General features: G+C 43.2%; 1 protein-coding gene across 4 annotated transcripts in view; it reads right to left on the reverse strand.

The window, feature by feature from the left end:
* Positions 1-23,340, reverse strand: part of LOC109893803 (arf-GAP with SH3 domain, ANK repeat and PH domain-containing protein 2-like) — a 103,294-nt gene that overhangs the window by 18,039 nt on the left and 61,915 nt on the right. For 2 of the 4 annotated variants that reach the window (XM_031829150.1, XM_031829149.1), the window contains exons 5-13: positions 16,715-16,764; positions 9,322-9,451; positions 9,080-9,165; positions 8,915-8,990; positions 8,679-8,765; positions 7,508-7,516; positions 6,756-6,859; positions 6,021-6,090; positions 1,769-1,856 (exon numbers count right to left, since the gene is read on the reverse strand). In XM_031829150.1, coding sequence (XP_031685010.1) covers positions 1,769-1,856; positions 6,021-6,090; positions 6,756-6,859; positions 7,508-7,516; positions 8,679-8,765; positions 8,915-8,990; positions 9,080-9,165; positions 9,322-9,451; positions 16,715-16,764 — 700 coding nt within the window. The remainder of the gene's footprint in view (positions 1-1,768; positions 1,857-6,020; positions 6,091-6,755; positions 6,860-7,507; positions 7,517-8,678; positions 8,766-8,914; positions 8,991-9,079; positions 9,166-9,321; positions 9,452-16,714; positions 16,765-23,340) is intronic. The other 2 variants (XM_031829152.1, XM_031829151.1) reach the window with 1 other exon arrangement.

Here is a 23,340-nt window from a genome sequence, read left to right on the forward strand (position 1 = left end):
AAGAAAATGTAAGAACGGAGAGCAATTCCCTTCAGAGCCCATCCCAGCACCCGGCTGACAAGCCTGTGTGTACCAGGCCTAAATAAAAAACAGGAAACTCTTTCACAGCTGTCCACTACATACAGTACAGTAAAATACCTAGAACTAACACAGCAACCAATAGGACAATATAGAAGGACACAGAGGTTGGGATTTGAAGTCATGTGGAATCTACTCAAGACAGAGGTTAGTTTACCAAACGTCCCATCGTACTGCACTGCACACAGAAAGCATGAAACTTGTGAAAGTCATATTGTGTACTCTTCAATTCTTCTCCAACCTGACTGCTCTCTCCTGACTTCTCCCCCACACCCCACCCCTACAGAAGGCCAACACCGCACACAGAAAGGAGAGCAGCATCTCTCTGTTTCCACCACACCAGAGTGAGCCCTTTCATCGTCCTAGTGGTGTGTTTCCCGTTGTGTTGTGCTTCCCGTTGACAGCAGGGTGACAGCCTGACAACAGCACTCATCTTGGCCCAGTGTTTATGAAAGGATGAAGTCACCACTCAGCTAAACTCAAAGCAAATCCCCAAAACCTGACTGAAGAAAGAAGAGGGTGAATGGAGGATGAAGAGGGTGAATGGAGGAAGAAGAGGGTGAATGGAGGAAGAAGAGGGTGAATGGGGGAAGAATAAATACTCATTTTAGCTCTATCTCCCATGGTTACATGAGATTACGTGAGAATACGGAACAAAGGAACGTGGATGAAATTCTTAAAAGGCTGCAGATTCGAAGAGGGTAATGTTGAGGCACAAAGTATTGATTCTTCCCTGAATAGAACTCATACAGCGATTCAACTATTCACAACTCCTTTCCTGCCCACATTCCACAGAATAGCTGCGATTTCCTTTCATATAGAGCCCTATTGACAACCACTTTCCCTTTTTCTCCCTGCACTTGTTTTTCTGCAGTAGATTTCTCTCTACTCAATAACGAGCACTGTCATTCTTCCCAACAAAGCATCCGGTCTTGTTCTGCCATGTCTATAAGCCAGCATTTCCTTTATCAGATTTACAAATTGAATATATATATATATATATTTTTATTTTATTTGAACCTTTATTTTATTTGGCAAGTCAGTTAAGAATAAATTCTTATTTACAATGACGGCCTACACTGGCCAAACCTGAACGACGCTGGGCCAATTGTGCGCCGCCCTATGGGACTCCAAATCACAGCCGATGAGGCGCAGGCCAGGCCCTCTGAGAATGCAAGTTGAGGTACAGCAGTGTGCAGGGCAGGCCCTGTGAGAACACAAGGTTTGGTACCACAGTGTGCAGGGCAGGCCCTGTGAGAACACAAGGTTTGGTACCACAGTGTGCAGGGCAGGCCCTGTGAGAACACAAGGTGTGGTACCGCAGTGTGCAGGGCAGGCCATGTGAGAACACAAGGTGTGGTACCACAGTGTGCAGTGCAGGCCTTGTGAGAACACAAGGTGTGGTACCACAGTGTGCAGGGCAGGCCCTGTGAGAACACAAGGTGTGGTACCGCAGTGTGCAGGGTAGGCCCTGTGAGAACACAAGGTGTGGTACCGCAGTGTGCAGGGCAGACCCTGTGAGAACACAAGGTGTGGTACCGCAGTGTGCAGGGCAGGCCCTGTGAGAACACAAGGTGTGGTACCGCAGTGTGCAGGGCAGGCCATGTGAGAACCCAGCAGGGTCCATTTGTAATGGTATTCCTATAACACACAGAGGGAATAGAGGGGGTAAAAGGCAGAGTAATCCTACGTGAGATGAGGTCAAAGCTCTTCTTCTCCTCTGGGTTGTGTTTCACCTGGCAGGTGAGGAGGTTGAGTTTTGCCGGCGGTCGGTTTGTCTGAAGGGGAAGGAGGGGGGAGGAGAGAGAGCGAGAGAGAGGAGGAGGAGGAGGACAGGAAAGAAGAACATCAGAATCAGCAAACAGAAAGCATGAAGGAAACTACACCCTGCCACACCAAAAATACGTGTTAGGACTAGCAATGTTACAAAGCTTCACCCAGTGTCAATTTACCCAATGAATCCATTTAGCCTACATGGACTCACATTATAAATCATATACTATGAAAGTAAACATATTATGACCCCTAAAAATGCATCACAATCACATACAGGTCTACCTGTGAATCAGCAAAGCACTGCACTGCGACATTCCCCCTTAGTTATTACAACATAAAATAACACTACCTCCCCCTCAGTCATTACAATATAACACTACCTCCCCCTCAGTCATTACAACATAACACTACCTCCCCCTCAGTTATTACAACATAACACTACCTCCCCCTCAGTCATTACAACATAACACTACCTCCCCCTCAGTCATTACAACATAACACTACCTCCCCCTCAGTCATTACAATATAACACTACCTCCCCCTCAGTTATTACAACATAACACTACCTCCCCCTCAGTCATTACAACATAACACTACCTCCCCCTCAGTCATTACAATATAACACTACCTCCCCCTCAGTTATTACAACATAACACTACCTCCCCCTCAGTCATTACAACATAACACTACCTCCCCCTCAGTCATTACAATATAACACTACCTCCCCTCAGTCATTACAACATAACACTACCTCCCCCTCAGTCATTACAACATAACACTACCTCCCCCTCAGTCATTACAACATAACACTACCTCCCCCTCAGTCATTACAACATAACACTACCTCCCCCTCAGTCATTACAACTAACACTACCTCCCCCTCAGTCATTACAACATAACACTACCTCCCCCTCAGTCATTACAACATAACACTACCTCCCCCTCCAGTCATTACAACATAACACTACCTCCCCCTCAGTCATTACAACATACCTACCTCCCCCTCAGTCATTACAACATAACACTACCTCCCCCCTCAGTCATTACAACATAACACTACCTCCCCCTCAGTCATTACAACATAACACTACCTCCCCCTCAGTCATTACAAACATAACACTACCTCCCCCTCAGTCATTACAACATAACACTACCTCCCCCTCAGTCATTACAACATAACACTACCTCCCCCTCAGTCATTACAACATAACACTACCTCCCCTCAGTCATTACAACATAACACTACCTCCCCTCAGTCATTACAACATAACACTACCTCCCCCTCAGTCATTACAACATAACACTACCTCCCCCTCAGTCATTACAACATAACACTACCTCCCCCTCAGTCATTACAACATAACACTACCTCCCCCTCAGTCATTACAACATAACACTACCTCCCCCTCAGTCATTACAACATAACACTACCTCCCCCTCAGTCATTACAACATAACACTACCTCCCCCTCAGTCATTACAACATAACACTACCTCCCCCTCAGTCATTACAACATAACACTACCTCCCCCTCAGTCATTACAACATAACACTACCTCCCCCTCAGTCATTACAACATAACACTACCTCCCCCTCAGTCATTACAACATAACACTACCTCCCCCTCAGTTATTACAACATAACACTACCTCCCCCTCAGTTATTACAACATCACACTACCTCCCCCTCAGTCATTACAACATAACACTACCTCCCCCTCAGTCATTACAACATAACACTACCTCCCCCTCAGTCATTACAATATAACACTACCTCCCCCTCAGTCATTACAACATAACACTACCTCCCCCTCAGTCATTACAATATAACACTACCTCCCCCTCAGTCATTACAACATAACACTACCTCCCCCTCAGTCATTACAATATAACACTACCTCCCCCTCAGTCATTACAATATAACACTACCTCCCCCTCAGTCATTACAACATAACACTACCTCCCCCTCAGTCATTACAACATAACACTACCTCCCCCTCAGTCATTACAATATAACACTACCTCCCCCTCAGTCATTACAATATAACACTACCTCCCCCTCAGTCATTACAACATAACACTACCTCCCCCTCAGTCATTACAACATAACACTACCTCCCCCTCAGTCATTACAATATAACACTACCTCCCCCTCAGTCATTACAATATAACACTACCTCCCCCTCAGTCATTACAACATAACACTACATTACTCTTCCCCCTTAGTTATTAGAACATAACATTGAGGCTCTCTTATGATGTTTTCATAAGGAATATTTCCCCCTGTGTTAAGGTCTGTTAGCATGGGCCTGTCTGCTGACTGTGGTGCTCTGCAGTGGTGGATGAAACCAGGCCACGGTTTGTGCTCAGGGTGCTTCAAAACCAACCCTGATTCCTTCCCCTCCCTCAACCTGGCGTGTTTGTGTATGTGTGCCTTTTGAAAGAGGGAGAGAGAGATAGAGAGAGACAGAGAGCGAGAGAGCGAGAGGAGAGAGGAAGATGACTTAAGACAGCGATGAAGTGAGAGAGACAGCGAAAGAGAGAGTAAATCTAGGGTAATGGAGTGAAGTAGAGCCTGCTTTAGCGAAAGCAGAGTAGAGGAAATCAATAGACCGGTGAGTCCCTGGTGCTTGTAAAGTCACTCAGTGGGCTAGCCTGACATAAGGCCTGTGTCCCAAACGGCACCAGAGCCCTGGTCAATAGTAGGGCACTATCTAGGGAATAGGGTGCGATTTGGGATGCATCCAGGATATATACACTAAATATACATGAAGTATGTGGACACCTCTTCAAATTAGTGGATTTGGCTATTTCTGCCACACCCATTGATGACAGGTATGTAAAATCGAGCACACATCCATGCAATCTCCACAGGCAAACAATGGCCTTACTGAAAAGCTCAGCGACTTTCAACGTGGCACTGTCATAGGATGCCACCTTTCCAACAAGTTAGTGTGTCAAATTTCTGCCCTGCTAGAGCTGCCCCGGTCAACTGTAAGTGCTGTTCTTGTGAAGTGGAAACATCTAGGAGCAACAACGGCTCAGCTGCGAAGTGGTAGGCCACACAAACTCACAGAACGGGACCGCCGAGTGCTGAATCGCGTAAAAAATGTCTGTCCTCAGATGTCACTACGGAATTCTAAACTGCCTCTGGAAGCAATGTCAGCACAAAAACTGTTCGTCAGGAGCTTCATGAAATTGGTTTCCATGGCCGAGCAACCGCACACAAGCCTAAGATCACCATGCCATGTGTTGGCTGGAGTGGTGTAAAGCTTGCCGCCTTTGGACGTTTTCTGGAGTGATGAATCACGCTTCACCATCTGGCAGTCCGACAAGGGAATTTGGGATTGGCGGATGCCAGGAGAACGCTACCTGCCCCAATGCATAATGCCAACGGTAAAGTTTGGTGGAGGAGGAATAATGGTCTGGGGCTGTTTTTCATGGTTCGGGCTTGGCCCCTTAGGTCCAGTGAAGGGAAATCTTAACGCTACAGCATACATCACATTCTACAAGCCCCTTCCTGTTTCAGCTTGACAATGCCTCGTGCACAAAGCGAGGTCCATACAGAAATGGTTTGTTGAGATCAGTATGGAAGAACTTGACTGGCCTGCACAGAGCCCTGACCTAAACCCCATTGGACACCTTTGGGATGAATTGGAACGCTGACTGCGAGCAAGGCCCTATCGCCTAACCTGACTAATGCACTTGTGGCTGAATGGAAGCAAGTCCCTGCAGCAATGTTCCAACATCTAGTGGAAAGTGAGGAGTGGAGGCTGTTATAGCAGCAAAGGGGGGACCAACTCCATATTAATGCCCATGATTTTGGAATGAGATGTTCGACAGGTGTCCAAATACTTTTGGTCATGTAGTGTATAACATTCTTTGAGGTGTTCGAGTGATTCTAATACTAAAGCTACCACAATTTTAGCTAAATGAACCCAACGTGCTCCATTTTGGGCATGTCTGATGCCTGAGATGTTTGACAACCAGTGAACAGTCTGGTTCGACAGAATGAGTGAGATGGAGTGCTTCATCTCCATTAAGAGAACAGGCTAGTGCCGTTAGCCTACTTTAAATGAATGCTAACTGGCTAGGACTAGGTTGTCTTGCCCTCTGTGTGTGCGTATGTGTCAGTGTGCGTGTCCGTGCTCGTCGGCACATTACTCACCGTCCCATGTGATATGGTAAGGTATCCGTTCTTTACTGAACACTTTCTCTTCTGCCACACTTTCCTTAACCTAGGGAGGTGGGGAGAGGGCACACGACATATTGTGACACACCGACATAACACCCCAGTGCCAGTGTGACACGCTAAACTCGACATGAATCCACACTGTAACTGAACAGACATGGCTAATGAATTATTAACGTCAACCACACCAGTGCTCATTAATATATACATGCATAAGTAATGGGGTACAGTCTGTGCTGTGTATTCATGTCTCCGGGGAGAAGCTCAACCATAAAAATAACATGGAATATGGATTTCCTTACATGCTGTATCAGCAATAAGATAGGTCCATAAAGATGGCGGCCCCCATAAACTTCCCACAAATTCCTTGTTTTGTTAAGTTTGATATATTGTACATTGCTCTCTGTTACTATTTTCGTGTATGGTCATGAGCAGAGTATATATGATCAACATTTTTGCATCAAGACGCCGGGCAATTTGAAAAACTGATTTATTGGCACACTAAACCATATTGCACGCCATAGTTTAAAAACTCAGTGGATAGTATTAAAACAATGACGTCATATCTGAATTCTACCATCTTTATACACGTTCGCCACTAATTACCTGAGAGAACTTTGTGTGTGTTTGTTTGTTCGGTCTGACCTTACATTTGGTTCTTTTAATGTTTTAAGATGCTACACGTTTAAGAGAAGAAAACGAGAAACTGACCCGTCACTCTTCTTGTAGAGGTTCCCACAGCGCTCGGTACCATGCTCCTTGTTGCCCTGAGGTTGGTGCAAACTGTAGGTGGCGCTCTGTCTCACCTGGGACTCCTTCAACAATACCGGCGCGCGCGCGCACACACACACACACACACAAACACACACACACACACACACACACACATATATATATAAATATATATAAGGATCTATGTACAGTGGGCACAAGACACCTCAGCCAGTGAGTTTGGGTGGGGTGCATCTCAATTGTCTACAGTGGCTTCCTCTCCTGGTACCTTTTCTTTGTCAGCTCTAATCTGAAAATTACAGGATAGGAGAATATGACGGCTCGGGATGCTGACTGCGGCATGTGCTTTCACCCATCCACTGCTTTTAGTGCAGGTGAAGAGAGGAGACAAGGAAGGGGAGCATCTTTAGACTATTGAGATACTGCTACACTATGTACATAAGACAAGCAGAGCCCTGGGGTCATGCACTAGTGACATCACCTCGTCACAGAGCTGAGAGGGGGAGGGGCCAAGGCAAAGACCTTTGGAAGATATTCTAAAAGAACGTCTTCAGAGTTCTGAATGTAGTGTTACAGTCGTCAACAATTTAAAAGGTAAACAACTATTTCATAAGTACAGAGAGAACCTTTGCTTTTCACCACCACCAACAACTCTCTCTATTTAAAATGCTTGACAAAACACCACAACCAGATAGACAAGCACAGAAAGGAGGTACAGAAGATAAACTTACTCTCCTAGACTTGGTTCACAAAGAGGCGGAAGCAGTGAAGTAAAGAACAGAACAGACTGATAAAACAGACAGTAGCCTAATTCTCCACATAATAGCTAGAGCCAGGAAGTACACAAGTACATGTGGTAACTAAAAGTCACTTTGGATAAAAGCATCCGGTAAAAGACAGTATTAAGCACATCGTAAGAGTGCACCATATACCATTAATGGGCTTCTTTCAAATGAGCTTGCTAAAGTTGACAGGGAGTGAAGGGGGCTTTGGTTATGTACATCATTGTTTTGAACACCTAAATGCATCCCTAGATGAGATACAGACAGCTATATTAGTGGATGTCTAACTTGGGCTTGTGACAAGAAGAGGGCTTTGACTTGTGACAGTGAAAAGACTCGGCCAGAGGAGGGCTTGGGCTTGGGACAGTGAAAAGACTCGGCCAGAAGAGTGTTGTCGTGTGTGTGTGTGTACTGTATGTGTGTCATTGGTGGGTGTAACCATTAAAGGTTGATAGAGGGGGTTCCTTTGTATCTGTGACAGCGGCATGGGCAGATGCTTTCTCCATTTTGAAGTAGTCCAATTCTTCTTCTACTACTTCTATGAGTCAGTAAACAAACAGATATGGTGCATACTGCCACCAGGAGTCTGTTGTCTGAACAGGTATAAAGCCAAGGTGTGTATTTATAGCCACCTGTAGCTATGGAAGGTTTTGTCAGGAGCAATGTTCCCTCAAAATGGCCACAGTTTGCCTACCCGGTGAGCAGGGCAGCTGAATCGGATGCACCTACTGCCAACAGCCCAGGGCGAATAAAAAATCAATAGAAACACAATGCTTTATCATCGCTATGAATGCCTCGGAGAGTGACCAGTCGATCGCGATCAACCGGTTGGTGACCACTGCTCTCGAAAGTTGAGTATAATCTCGTGCATTTCTTTGGGGGCTGATTTCTGCGCGGCAGCCTCGGGCTACTGTGCGCTCGCAGCTTTGAGGGAACATAATTGGAGTATAATTGATTGGCTGATCTCTTTTGATGACCTGGATGGAATTATGTGATCCTTCCTTAACCCATAGGAAGTCACACACAGTTGACTACTTCAAAATGGTGAAAGTCCTCAGTGGTGTTGCCCATGCTACACCAGGCTATAGGCCCTAGAGCTGTCTAAGTCTATGGGTGTTACCTCCTTCTGCTCCACCTGCAGCGCTGACTTGAGGACGTCCCGTAGCTGAGTGAGTTGCTTCCTCTCCTCGTCCTGGGCCTGCTTTATCTGGAGAGGTCACAGCAAGGTCATAGACAGCTCATACAAATGTCACAGGTGTCATACAAAGTCACACAGAATACTTTTGAGGAATTCAACAGGAAAGGCAAGTTCTTACATACCCATAAAGATGTCAACAGTAGTCTTGAGGAACTCACCGTGTGTAAGTCTGTGGCTAGCTTCTCTATGGAGGGTTTGAGGTTGTCTACTGCTTTCAGCCCATCCTGAAAGAAACTAAAGAGAGAGACAAATCTACATCAGCCGTTTTCCCCACGAGGTGAGCATTTGGTCAAATGCAAACTTTCAATGACTTCAGGGCTTACTTGCACTGTGCATGGAAATATTTGATGAGATTCTGGAGTAGGTCCACCCCTTTCTTGATCTTGATCTCATTCACTTTAAGAAGATACTGCGAGACAGAATTTCACAATGTCAGCAAACCCTCCACTACATCTCTGGACTCAATCTGGCAACCCAGGCCTGAGCTCCACCAATCTGGCAACCCAGGCCTGAGCTCCACCAATCTGACAACCCAGGCCTGAGCTCCACCACTTTCCTTACCCACCTCACACATCTGGAGCTGGAAGAACCTCCTCTCCTTCTCCATCTCCTCTGCTATCTCTGCCCCGCTGATCTCAGTGCGGATCATGCCGTGCTGCCGCGCATGCTCCTTCTTCTCCTTCTCGATCTTAGTGCTAAGACAGGAAGTTACATCATTCGGGGTCAAAGTGTGGCATTCCCAACCACGGAAACTAACACAAGCGGACAGTACACCAAACAGGAAATATACAGAGGGAAGGGGGAGCTCGGGGGGGACCATTCCATGCAACAGAGCATTCTTTTCCATTTACTAACTAGCTTAGCCTATTCCCTAATAAAAAGATGCAGCATGTAGCTCCTCCCATAAAGAAGCTTAGTGAGACTCAAGTGACGCTGGTTTTCCTTCAGGTTTGAGAGCAGACGGCCTCTCATTCATGCATTTTGTTATGGGTGTTAAGCCCTCATCACCGTTGTCCATCACTAAACCAACGTTAATGACTCATCTGTTTTTGGCACCTCTGCCTGCAGTCAGTCAACAGGTTGGATCATTTGGAAGCATCAAGATACAGACACAACAAGGCCATTCCAAACGAATCAGAACCAAGAAACAAAATGAAAAACAGATCATATCAAAACAGACAGACAGAGAGGGGGGCATCAAGCTGATGGCAAAGTGGTGTGTGAATGCATGAGCCAGCGCTGTGGTCTGCTCCTGTAAGGCTGCGTAACCAATGTTAATACAGCCGTAATGTACAAATTACCTCGACTAACCTGTACCCACACATTTCATACCGGTACCCCATGTATATAGCTTCATAATTGCTATTTTATTGTGTTACTTAAGTTTATTTAGTAAATATTTTAACACTATTTTTATTAAAACTGCATTGTTGGTTAAGGGCTTGTAAGTAAGCATTTCACTGTAAGGTCTACACCTGTTCTATTTGGCACATGTGACAAATACAATTTGATTTGATTAAGGCTATGATGATACAGGTATCATAACATTTTTCCCATGGCAAAATATTGAATATTAAGCAGATCAAACTCTTTGGTACTTTAAAAACCTGCTGTGTAAAAAAGTCTGTCTATTTCAGTCTGATTAGCCTTCAGGCCCGTCAATCACCCGCTGATGCTAACCAATCAGGGTGCTTGGATGCACTCCAGGATCCCGCTTCCTCACCCTATACAGAACCAATCAGTCGATATAGTCGACAACAATCATCAGAAATCAAACGACATGAATCAGACTGTGGGGCGCCGCCTGACCCACTAGTCGGTCAAAAGGTTAAAATTAACGTTTCATATCGTAATGTCCAAGTAAGCGGTAATGATCATTTTTATTGTGCTGTAACTGAAACTAGAATCTTCTGATGTCCTTTCCCTTCATCAAAGGTACGTAATGGATTTTTAAAAGTGTTTTTACCCCGGGATAGCCCGCTAAAATGTATTGAGTGCAATTCGATCTACAGTACATCTACACCACGATATGAAACGTTGATTTGAACCTTCTGACCAACTAGTGGGTCAGGTGGCGCCCCATTTTCTGATTCATGTCGCTTGATTTCTGATGATATCAGTCGATATAATCGACAACTTGGTTCTGTATAGGGTGGCTTCCTACAGATCGAGTAGAGTGTCCTTACATGCCATAGGGAGAAGAAGTGCTGTGTCCATTGACAAACCAGAAGTATATAAACATCTTCAAATGAATGCAGCTGTGTCCGGTGTGTGTGTGTGTGGTAGTGAACAAGTTGCAGTAATGGGTCTCAAATCACATTCTAACCAGACAGCACTATAGAGTCAAGAACCAAACCAATCAGCATTAGGTATATAGCGGGTGAGGGCATATCCATCCAACCGCTCAGACGAGCTCCAGCTAGATGTTTTTTCACATTCCTAGTTCTCGCTGGATTTAAACGTTGTACGTAAAATATTGTGTGCTATAGCTTTAAATATAAATAAATGTGACTCTGGATGACAACATAATTATGTTTGTTTACACCATTACGGCTGTTTTCCTAAAGAAGTTACATTGCCGCGAAACTAACGAATATTGCGATATTGGTATAGTCCCTAAATGTTATTTTTTAAATTTTATTTCACCTTTATTTAACCAGGTAAGCTAGTTGAGAACAAGTTCTTATTTACAACTGCAACTTGGCCAAGATAAAGCAAAGCAGTGCGACACAAACAACAACACAGAGTTACACATGGAATAAACAAGCGTACAGTCAATAACACAATAGAAAAAAAGAAAGCCCTATATACGGTGTGTGCAAATGGCGTAAGGAGGTAGGCAATAAATAGGCCATGGTAGCGAAGTAATTACAATATAGCAGATTAACACTGGAGTGATAAATTAGCAGATGATGATGTGCAAGTAGAGATACTGGTGTGTAAAAGAGCAGAAAAGTAAATAAAAACAATATGGGGATGAGGTAGGTAGATTGGGTGGGCTATTTACAGATGGACTATGTACAGCTGCAGCTATCGGTTAGCTGCTCAGATAGCTGATGTGTAAAGTTAGTGAGGGAAATATAAGTCTCCAGCTTCAGCGATTTTTGCAATTCGTTTCAGTCACTGGCAGCAGAGAACTGGAAGGAAAGGCGGCCAAAGGGTGTGTTGGCTTTGGGGATGACCAGTGAGATATACCTGCTGGAGTGCATGCTACGGGTGAGTGTTGTTATCGTGACCAGTGAGGTGAGATAAGGTGGAGCTTTACCTAGCATAGACTTATAGATGACCTGGAGCCAGAGGGTCTGGCGACGAATATGTAGTGAGGGCCAGCCGACTAGAGCATACAGGCCGCAGTGGTGGGTGGTATAAGGGCTTTGGTAACAAAACGGATGGCACTGTGATAAACTGCATCCAGTTTGCTGAGTAGGGTATTGGAAACTGTTTTGTAGATGACATCGCCGAAGTCGAGGATCGGTAAGATAGTCAGTTTTACTAGGGTAAGTATGGCGGCGTGAGTGAAGGAGGTTTTGTTGCGAAATAGAAAGCCGATTCTAGATTTGATTTTGGCTTGGAGATGTTTAATATGAGTCTGGAAGGAGAGTTTACAGTCTAGCCAGACACCTAGGTATTTGTAGTTGTCCACATATTCTAGGTCAGAACCGTCCAGGGTGGTGATGCTAGTAGGGCGGACGGGTGCGGGCAGTGAACGGTTGAAAAGCATGCATTTGGTTTTACTAGCGTTTAAGAGCAGTTGGAGGCCACGGAAGGAGTGTTGTATGGCATTGAAGCTCGTTTTGGAGGTTAGTTAACAGAGTGCCCAAAGAAGGGCCAGATATATACAGAATGGTGTCGTCTGTGTAGAAGTGGATCAGGGAATCACCCGCGGCAAGAGCGATATCATTGATATATACAGAGAAAAGAGTCAGCCCGAGAATTGAACCCTGTGGTACCCCCATGGAGACTGCCAGAGGTCCGGACAACATGCCCTCCGATTTGACACACTGAACTGTCTGCGAAGTAGTTGGTGAACCAGGCGAGGAAGTCATTTGAGAAACCAAGGCTATTGAGTCTGCCGATAAGAATACAGTGATTGACAGAGTTCAAAGCCTTGGCCAGGTCGATGAAGATGGCTGCACAGTACTGTTTTTTTATCGATGCCGGTTATAACGTTTAGTACCTTGAGTGTTAATCTAATATCTACTGCTGTTCCAAAATACCTTAATCACGCAGTTACTCCTTCAGACTCGTGATGCCACACCAATTTGATTAATAAAGGCACTTAAAGAAGTCACAGTTCCTGATGCTGCTCCACAAACATGTATCTGCCTCAGACAAAGTCATCTGGGTTGTATTCAGTCATTTTGTGTGGCTTCCTTTTTTGGTCTAAAACTGTCATACGGAAACACTTCAAGATGAGACTTCTTTCATTAATAAAACCTCTACAAAGATAACACATTAATAGAGAAACAGCCACATGTAGCCCAGTCGCCACAAGAGCCATGAAAGACGGTTGACACAGAGATAGTAGATCAACTGGAACTCAAACTGGAGGGACAACAGCAGGGTGCTCGCAAACCAGTTTAACCATATACACTTGTACCCGTATACAGGTTGAAAATGACAGATTTGGGCACTGATAAACAACTAAATTGGAAACCAGTGGTTGTACAGTAACATGCTCTATATGAAGTTACAACTCTGGCTTTGCGCATGGGTTTTGACTGACAGACATTCTGAACACCTCACCCCCCCCACTCCCCCCCGCTAATTGGGCAACTTTTGCAAATGTTTTGTCTGAGTGAGGGAAATGCTGTAAATTAAGAGGACTTTATGTATTTTGAAAGATTATATGTTGAGGATTCTAATAAATACAGCTTCGATGTCATATAAGCAGGCCAAACACCAGTGAATCAAAATGTGAACTTCATATTTTCTTATCATAAAACTCATGTCATATACAATGTCAATGTTTATGATCACTGTGTTTGAGGTACAGTTTCAAGATGACATGGCATCATACCCTGGGTTGTTATGAACATAATGAGTCTGTGTTTGTCTATTTGGAAGAAAATTTGCAGCGGAACACACACCTGAATGCACTCAGGGCTCCTTTCTATGCACACCAAAATGATTATCCGTTTCCTTGAATCGTATTGTGAAAGCCTAACACTAATATCGTATTGTGAAAGCCTAACACTAATATCGTATTGTGAAAGCCTAACACTAATATCGTATTGTGAAAGCCTAACACTAATATCGTATTGTGAAAGCCTAACACTAATATCGTATTGTGAAAGCCTAACACTAATATCGTATTGTGAAAGCCTAACACTAATATCGTATTGTGAAAGCCTAACACTAATATCGTATTGTGAAAGCCTAACACTAATATCGTATTGTGAAAGCCTAACACTAATATCGTATTGTGAAAGCCTAACACTAATATCGTATTGTGAAAGCCTAACACTAATATCGTATTGTGAAAGCCTAACACTAATTTCGTATTGTGAAAGCCTAACACTAATATCGCATTGTGAAAGCCTAACACTAATATCGCATTGTGAAAGCCTAACACTAATATCGCATTGTGAAAGCCTAACACTAATATCGCATTGTGAAAGCCTAACACTAATATCGTATTGTGAAAGCCTAACACTAATATCGTATTGTGAAAGCCTAACACTAATATCGTATTGTGAAAGCCTAACACTAATATCGTATTGTGAAAGCCTAACACTAATATCGTATTGTGAAAGCCTAACACTAATATCGTATTGTGAAAGCCTAACACTAATATCGTATTGTGAAAGCCTAACACTAATATCGTATTGTGAAAGCCTAACACTAATATCGTATTGTGAAAGCCTAACACTAATATCGTATTGTGAAAGCCTAACACTAATATCGTATTGTGAAAGCCTAACACTAATATCGCATTGTGAAAGCCTAACACTAATATCGCATTGTGAAAGCCTAACACTAATATCGCATTGTGAAAGCCTAAAACTAATATCGCATTGTGAAAGCCTAACACTAATATCGCATTGTGAAAGCCTAAAACTAATATCGCATTGTGAAAGCCTAACACTAATATCGCATTGTGAAAGCCTAACACGAATATCGTATTGTGAAAGCCTAACACTAATATCGTATTGTGAAAGCCTAACACTAATATCGTATTGTGAAAGCCTAACACTAATATCGTATTGTGAAAGCCTAACACTAATATCGTATTGTGAAAGCCTAACACTAATATCGTATTGTGAAAGCCTAACACTAATATCGTATTGTGAAAGCCTAACACTAATATCGTATTGTGAAAGCCTAACACTAATATCGTATTGTGAAAGCCTAACACTAATATCGTATTGTGAAAGCCTAACACTAATATCGTATTGTGAAAGCCTAACACTAATATCGTATTGTGAAAGCCTAACACTAATATCGTATTGTGAAAGCCTAACACTAATATCGTATTGTGAAAGCCTAACACTAATATCGTATTGTGAAAGCCTAACACTAATATCGTATTGTGAAAGCCTAACACTAATATCGTATTGTGAAAGCCTAACACTAATATCGTATTGTGAAAGCCTAACACTAATATCGTATTTTATAATTTAGCTAGTCATGTTGGAAATAGAACAGGCTTTCTCTAATTCATAAAAGGCACAGCTAGGAGAGCTAAAAAAAACACCTTATAGTTGACTCTTCCTTGAATCATAAAAGTGCATTGAAATAACTTAGGAACTGTGCACACTTTGGAGAGTTGTGTGGCAACTTGGAGACATCAGGTAGTCCCTCGCACTCAAACCCTTGTAATTGTTTGTCTTATGTTGCACCTACCCCACATTTTCCAGGAGTAGTCTTATCATGTTACTGAACGTATCCAGAGTATTTTCTGATTTTGTTATCAACAATGTAATTAGCGGTTGTGTCCTCACCTTTGGTCTAATAATTTTCCCATAATCTTGAAACTGTTCCCTTTCAATTGCTACCATGGTTATGCATATGTTTTTTATTTGCCTTCTGTAAGAGACATTTACATTTACCCCATACGTATAGCACAATTCCCATGAGGGTAAAGGGTTAAGGCAGTTGGGGCCAGAGCAGAGTTCGAGGCAAAGAGTCTCATTGCTTGTGTCTGTGAAATATGAAAGGCGTTATAAATCGCCGACGAAGAGATTAGAGAGATTATGGAGATGTGAGAACCGATCGGATTGTGATCGGCAAACCTCAAAGAACATCAGAGCAGATTGGACAACGATGTTCTCGATCAAGCATAGTACTGCCCTCCATTGACAGCAGACTAGCAGAGAGGGGAGGGGGCATCAATGGAGGAATATAAAACGGGGTCAAAGACATTGCATCCGGTTGAACTTTGAACTTGGTACAAAGTCAGTACTGTCTCGTCATCAGACTGGTGTTGGAGAAGAACATGTATTACCCTTTCAGTATAGAATGTCCTTTGCAGCTTGGAAAATATATCAGAGTGCTATAAAATGTCATATACCGCGGGCATGCAAAATCACAATGACGTCAGTGTGGATAGAGGGGTGTACAGAAGGGATGATTTGTTATTGAGGGTGTATTCATTAATTGACGACCACAAGGTGAGGTTGGTTGGGAAATGGTGATTATTACAAGCACAGACAAGGAACAACACAAATATCACATTGCATCTCATTCAACATATTGCCTATGCATTTGATGATCAAATTGGACTACACCGGTGACAATTACTGTATACGGTCAAATGCAAACTATTATGATAGCTCCAATATCTAAAAGGTTATCAAAATGCTTGAACACATTGCTACAGTATGGTCATAGTACAAACTAATGGACCAAAAGACTATGGAATGACCATCTGATTTGTCTTTCTACTCTACGCCAATAATGTGAATGGGCCAGAAGCTAATTTCATATTGCTGCTAGTAAAATATTAAAATCCTTACACTTTCGTTTCGTAGTCTTTCCAGGCCTTATCAAAAGGCTTTTTCAGGTCCTGTGAAGAAAAAAGCAGAAAAAAACAGGTGTCAACATTTGAACTTAAATTCAGAAACAGAATGTAGACTAATGATGATCAGATGAAGCAGATGCTAAACTATAGGACTGTTTTGCTAGCACAGACTGGAATATGTTCCGGGATTCTTCCGATGGCATTGAGGAGTACACCACGTCAGTCACTGGCTGCATCAATAAGTGCATCGAGGACGTCGTCCCCACACTGACTGTACGTACAGACCCCAACCAGAAGCCATGGATTACAGGCAACATCCACACTGAGCTAAAAGGGTAGAGCTGCCGCTTTCAAGGAGTGGGACTCTAACCCGGAAGATTATAAGAAATCCGGCTATGCCCTCCGACGAAGCATCAAACAGGCAAAGTGTCAATACAGGAATAGGGTTGCAAAGAGTCGGATACTTTCCAGTAAATTTCCGGAAACTTTCCCTGGGAAGTTAAGCCCTGGAATTTTGAGAATTTTGCTTAAATTCATCAATAAAGTTAGCTTATAAACAGTGTGTTACGTCCGTCGTCGGAATGAGACCAAAGTGTACATCTTACGTGTACATCTTACTTTATTTTAGATGTACACCCAAAACCAACAAAAGATCACCAAACGTACAGTTCTGCAGGGCTATACAGCAACTGTGCAAAATAAAAAATAAAAAACAGGATCCCACAAACTCAGGTGGAAAACAGGCTGCCTAAGTATGATTCCCAATCAGAGACAACGATAGACAGCTGCCTCTGATTGGGAACCATACCCGGCCAACAAAGAAATAGAAAACTACAATGCCCACCCAAATCACACCCTGACCTAACCAAATAGAGAAATAAACAGGCTCTCTAAGGTCAGGGCGTGACACAGTGAAAAAAAAATTGTGGGACACATGAGGCAATTCTAGGTCTTGTGGCATATTTTGGTTAAACTATCCACAATTCAATGGAATTGCAACCCTCTGCATGCACAGTGCATTCTTCCATCGCATGTGCAGCTGATTCTCAATATCTTGCACACTAATGAGATGCTATTGAGCCCACACTGCTACACTGTCTGAGCCAAGGACTACATGCTTTCTGGTAAGTTTTGATTACAATACTGGGTGGGGTGAATATATGTTTTATGACATACATGAATTTTGGTTAATTAGTAAATAATAGCCTACAGCAAAGTGTGTTTAAATCATTTCTAACTTGTTAACAATTTCTGCTAGTTAGTTTTTGCTACCATGTGTGTTTTAGCTTGCTGGAGCCTGCTTTCATGAGGAATGTTAATGCATACATTTCTATACATGTTTGTTTCATTATAAAACATTTATCTTGCAAAAGCAGGAATTGTATTTGTTTTTTTTTTACTCTTTTTTTTCTAATCCTTACAGGAAAATGCCACGGGCACTATCTGATGCCTGGAGACATTTCACTGCAGCTAATGTAGAAGGAAAAGCTGTGTACAATTGCAAATGCTGTGCCAAATCATATGTGAAGAATGCAACGAAGACGCAGAATCATCTGGTCAAGTGTATAAAGTTCCCTCAGCGTTCACAACAAGCAACCTCTGACAAAAGTCCCTTTATTTCTATTTGAGGTAAAAACGATGAATCAGACACCTTGTCGATAGCAACAGCTCATGGTCCTCCTGGAATCAGAAGTTTTTTTGACTCAATGGAGGTATGTAGTCAGTGAAATGCTGATGAATGTCTTGCTCGAGCTGTGTATGCAACTGGTATACCTCTGACGCTCACAGGCAATGTGTATTGGAAGAGATTTAGGAATGTTCTTCGCCCAGCATACACCCCTCCAACCAGACATGCTTTATCTACTAATTTGCTGGAAGCAGAGTTCAACAGAGTTCAAGTGAAGGTCAAGCAAATCATAGAGAAAACAGACTGTATTGCAATCATCTCTGATGGGTGGTCGAATGTTCGTGGGCAAGGAAAAATGTACTACATAAGTCCCACCCCTCAACCAATATTCTACAAGGGCACAGACACAAGGGACAACAGACACACCAGTCTCTACATCGCAGATGAGCTGAAGGTAGTCATCAATGACCTTAGACCACAGAAGGTATTTGCACTGGTGAGAGACAATTGTGCAAACAAGAAGGCTGCTTGGTCTAAAATGGAGGAGTCCTACCCTCATATCACACCCATTGGCTGTGCTGTTCATGCATTGAATCTGCTCCTCAAGGACATCATGGCACTGAAAACAATGGATACACTCTACAAGAGAGCCAAGGAAATGGTTAGGTATGTGTAGGGTCATCAAGTTATAGCAGCAATCTACCTCACCATGTCACGTGACCCTAGAGAGCCTTATAATGTCTCTATTTGGTTGGGTCAGGGTGTGATTTGGGGTGGGCATTCGGCTTTTTTTCTATGATTTTGTGTTTCTATATTTTGGCCGGGTATGGTTCTCAATCAGGGACAGCTGTCTATCATTGTCTCTGATTGGGAACCATACTTAGGTAGCCCTTTTCCCTCCATTCTGTGTGGGAAGTTGTCTTTGTTTGTTGGCACTATAGCCTTTAGCTTCAAGGTTTTTTGGATTGTTTATTGTTTTTGTCGGAGTCATATAAAAAAGTAATATGTATGCTCACCACGCTGCACCTTGGTCCTCTTCATTCAACGGGCGTGACACACCAAGCAAAGTGAGAAGAATAAGAGCACCACATTGAAGCTGCCCAGCAGCACTCGTTGGGGTGGTGTTGTCACGTTTGACAGTCTTCTGGAGGGGAACAAGTCTCTCTAAGAAATGGCCACATCACAGTCTGCCGATATAGACAGCCTCATCAAGAGGATCCTCCTGGATGATGTATTTTGAGAGAGCGAGTGGTAAGCAGCCTGAAACTCCTAAACCTATAGCAGTAGCCATTGCATGGATTGAGGGAGACAATGCCATCCTGTCTGATGTTTAGACTCTGCTTGCAGATGTAAGAGAAGAAATTCGTACTGCCCTGCCCACGTCACTGTTGCTCCAAGCAGAGGATACTGCAGTTCTGAAATACATCAAAAAGCGTGAAGACTTCTACCTGAAGCAAATACACGCCGCAGTGCACATGTTGGACCCCAAGAATCCTGGCAAGAGCATCCTGCCTGGTGCAGAGATCAAGGCCTATGGTGTCATCACTACTGTGTCTCGCCACCTTGGCCTGGATGAGGGCAGGGTTCTTGGCAGTCTGGCGAAGTACACTTCCAATCAAGGGCTTTGGGATGGAGATGCAATATGGCATCTGTGCTAACATATCTCATCAGCCACCTGGTGGAAGGGACTTTGTGGATCTGAGGCTCTTTCCCCTGTTGCCTCCATCATCCTCCAAATCTCACCAACATCAGCCGCCTCAGAACGCAACTGGTCCTTGTTTGGGAACACACACACCAAAGCACACAACAGGCTGACCAATACAAGGGTGTCACGTCCTGACCCCAGAAAGCCTTTATTTTCTATGGTGGAGTAGGTCAGGGTGTGACTGGGGGGTGTTCTAGTTTATTATTTCTATGTGTAATCTAGTTTTTGTATTTCTATGTTGGCCTGGTATGGTTCCCAATCAGAGGCAGCTGTCTATCGTTCTCTCTGATTGGGGATCATATTTAGGTAGCCTTTTCCCACCTGTTGTTTGTGGGATCTTGTTTTTGTATTGTTGCTTTTGAGCCCTACAAGGCTGTATGTTCGTTTGTTTGTTTCTCTTTATTGTTTTTGTTGCTGGTTCACATTCTAATAAATTATGATGAACCCAAATCATGCTGAGCCTTGGTTTACCCCTTTCGACGAGCATTACAGTAGATCCCACCACAAACAGACCAAGCAGCGTGGCCAGGAGGAGAAAACATTCTGGACTTGGGAGGAGATAATGGCAGGAGACGAAAGCCCTCCATGGAAGCAAGATGCAGGAGGATCAACGGCGACTCCGAAGTTCACGACCACGACGGAAGCCCGAGAGGCAGCCCCAAAAAAAATATTTTTGGGGGGGCACACGGGTTGGTCGGCGAAGCCGAGGGGCGAATCTGAGAGCGAAGAGGAATATTGGGATAGACTGAGCGAGGAGTATTGTGAGTTGGTTGAGGGGAGTGATGAGGTAGAGTGGATGTTTTGGTGTCTGGAGCAAGACGGTCGCCGTGAGGAGCGTGGGACCAGCCAGTAAGAGTTTCACTGTAAGGTCAACAACACCTGTTGTATTTGGCGCACGTGACAAATACAATTTGATTTGATCGATGAGTCAGATCTATATACCAGGATTTGTACACACAACTCCACCCACAACTGTAACATATCTGAAATATCATATTTACATAAGTATTCAGACCCTTTATTCAGTATATTGTTGAAGCACCTTTGGCAGCGATTACAGCCTCGAGTCTTCTTGGGTATGACGATACAGGCTTGGCACGCCTGTATTTGGGGATTTTCTCCCATTCTTCTGTGCAGATCCTCTCAAGCTCTGTCAGGTTGGATGGGTAGCGTCGCTGCACAGCTATTTCCAGGTCTCTCCAGAGATGTTCGATCGGGTTCAAGTCCAGGCTCTGACTGGGCCACTCGAGGTCACTGAGAGACTTGTCCTGAAGCCACTCCTGCGATGTATTATCCATATTAAAGCTTTGGAAGACCTGTCCACATTTACTTTTTCTTCACATTATAAGCACAGCAATGTGGGGAAAATACCATTAACAAAAGTGACCACAAATGAGCTCATGAGCTCATGAAGTGTTTGATTCAATTTGATTTAAATTTATGTCAGAGGGATTAGAGGGACAATAGAGTGCTGAGTACCAGGCAGTTAGCAAGTTTGGTAGGCTACTAATGACCATCAGCAGCATCAGAGCTTGGAGAAGCCTAATTACCGTTACTAAACAGTCAGGTGGAATTTGACTGCCTTCATGACTTGTGACCGCCGGTGTGCCAGTAATACGGTCACCGCAACAGTCCTACTCATGATTAAATGTTTTAACATTTCTCTTAACAATCCTTGGAGGTTTCTTTGGTACGTTGGTGTTCATGGCTATGGTGACAATATTATGGTCTGTCCAGGCCACTGGCATTGATCTGGCTTTTAAGCATTGCAATGGTATATTACAGAAGATCGGATCAATGCACACGTCTGAACGGTGACCTAACTTAGTAGTATCATTAACCAATTGTTTCAAACCACAGCTCTCAGGATATATCATTAATTTAGTTATATTTGAACTACTATAATCCTTCCAATTTATATTAAAATCACCCAAGATAATTGCATCTCTATTACGATCTGTGGCCTGTTCAAACCCAGTGCATAAGTAATCCAGATAGGACACCTTAGAGCTAGGAGGTCGAAACACACATCCTACCAATATGGGTGCCTGGTGAAGCAGATGTACTTGAGCCCATAGTGCCTCTATTTGGCATATATTGTCATCCCTCCTCTTAAAGGGTATTTGATTCTGAATGTACAGTGCTACACTCCCACCATTCCTATTCCTGTCCCTTCCAAGTAGACTATATCCATGACTGTTAATTTGCCCATCATTAACAGATGCATCCAAATGGGTTTCGGTCAAAGCAGAAATAAATAATATGAATATTATTTATGTTTAAGTTAAAAAACCTCATGTATTTTGTTAGGAAGGCTATACGCAGCCCTTTCCTTGTCAAGTGAAGACTGATAGAGCATGTATTTTGTTAGGAAGGCTATACGCAGCCCTTTCCTTGTCAAGTGAAGACTGATAGAGCATGTATTTTGTTAGGAAGGCTATACGCAGCCCTTTCCTTGTCAAGTGAAGACTGATAGAGCATGTATTTTGTTAGGAAGGCTATACGCAGCCCTTTCCTTGTCAAGTGAAGACTGATAGAGCATGTATTTTGTTAGGAAGGCTATACGCAGCCCTTTCCTTGTCAAGTGAAGACTGATAGAGCATGTATTTTGTTAGGAAGGCTATACGCAGCCCTTTCCTTGTCAAGTGAAGACTGATAGAGCATGTTTTTGTTATACTGTAGTTGAAGTTGTCATGACACACTACAACACACAAACTCAGATTTGAACATTGGATTAAAATAGCCAGGGAGTTACTCTAGAGTCCCGACTCTTTTTTGTCTTCTCCTAAAATGACATACCCAAATGTAACTGCCTGTAGCTCAGGACCTGAAGCAATGATATGCATATTCTTGATACCATTTGAAAGGAAACCATTTGAAGTTTGTGGAAATGTGAAATGAATGTAGGAGAAAATAACACATAGGATCTGGTAAAAGATCATTGAAAAAAGAAATATGTTTTCAATGTTTTTGTCTTGTTCCATCATCTTTGAAATGCAAGAGAAAGGCCATAATATTGCAGTTTAGGCACATTTTAGATTTAGCAGTGTGTGTGCAAAGTTTCAGATTGATGCAGTGAAGCATTGCAATACTGCACCGTATTTTGTATCAAGTCTGCCCAAATGTGCCAAATTGGTCAAGTGATACATTTTCAAGTACATAAATATAGAGAATGGTAATACAATATGGTATGGTTTGATATGGTAATACATTTAAATTTACACACTCCCAGGAATGTCATACATGATGGTGGATCACTAGCTTATACACTAACTTTCACACATCTAGA

Source organism: Oncorhynchus kisutch, linkage group LG7, assembly GCF_002021735.2.
Source record: "Oncorhynchus kisutch isolate 150728-3 linkage group LG7, Okis_V2, whole genome shotgun sequence".
NCBI lineage: Eukaryota > Metazoa > Chordata > Actinopteri > Salmoniformes > Salmonidae > Oncorhynchus > Oncorhynchus kisutch.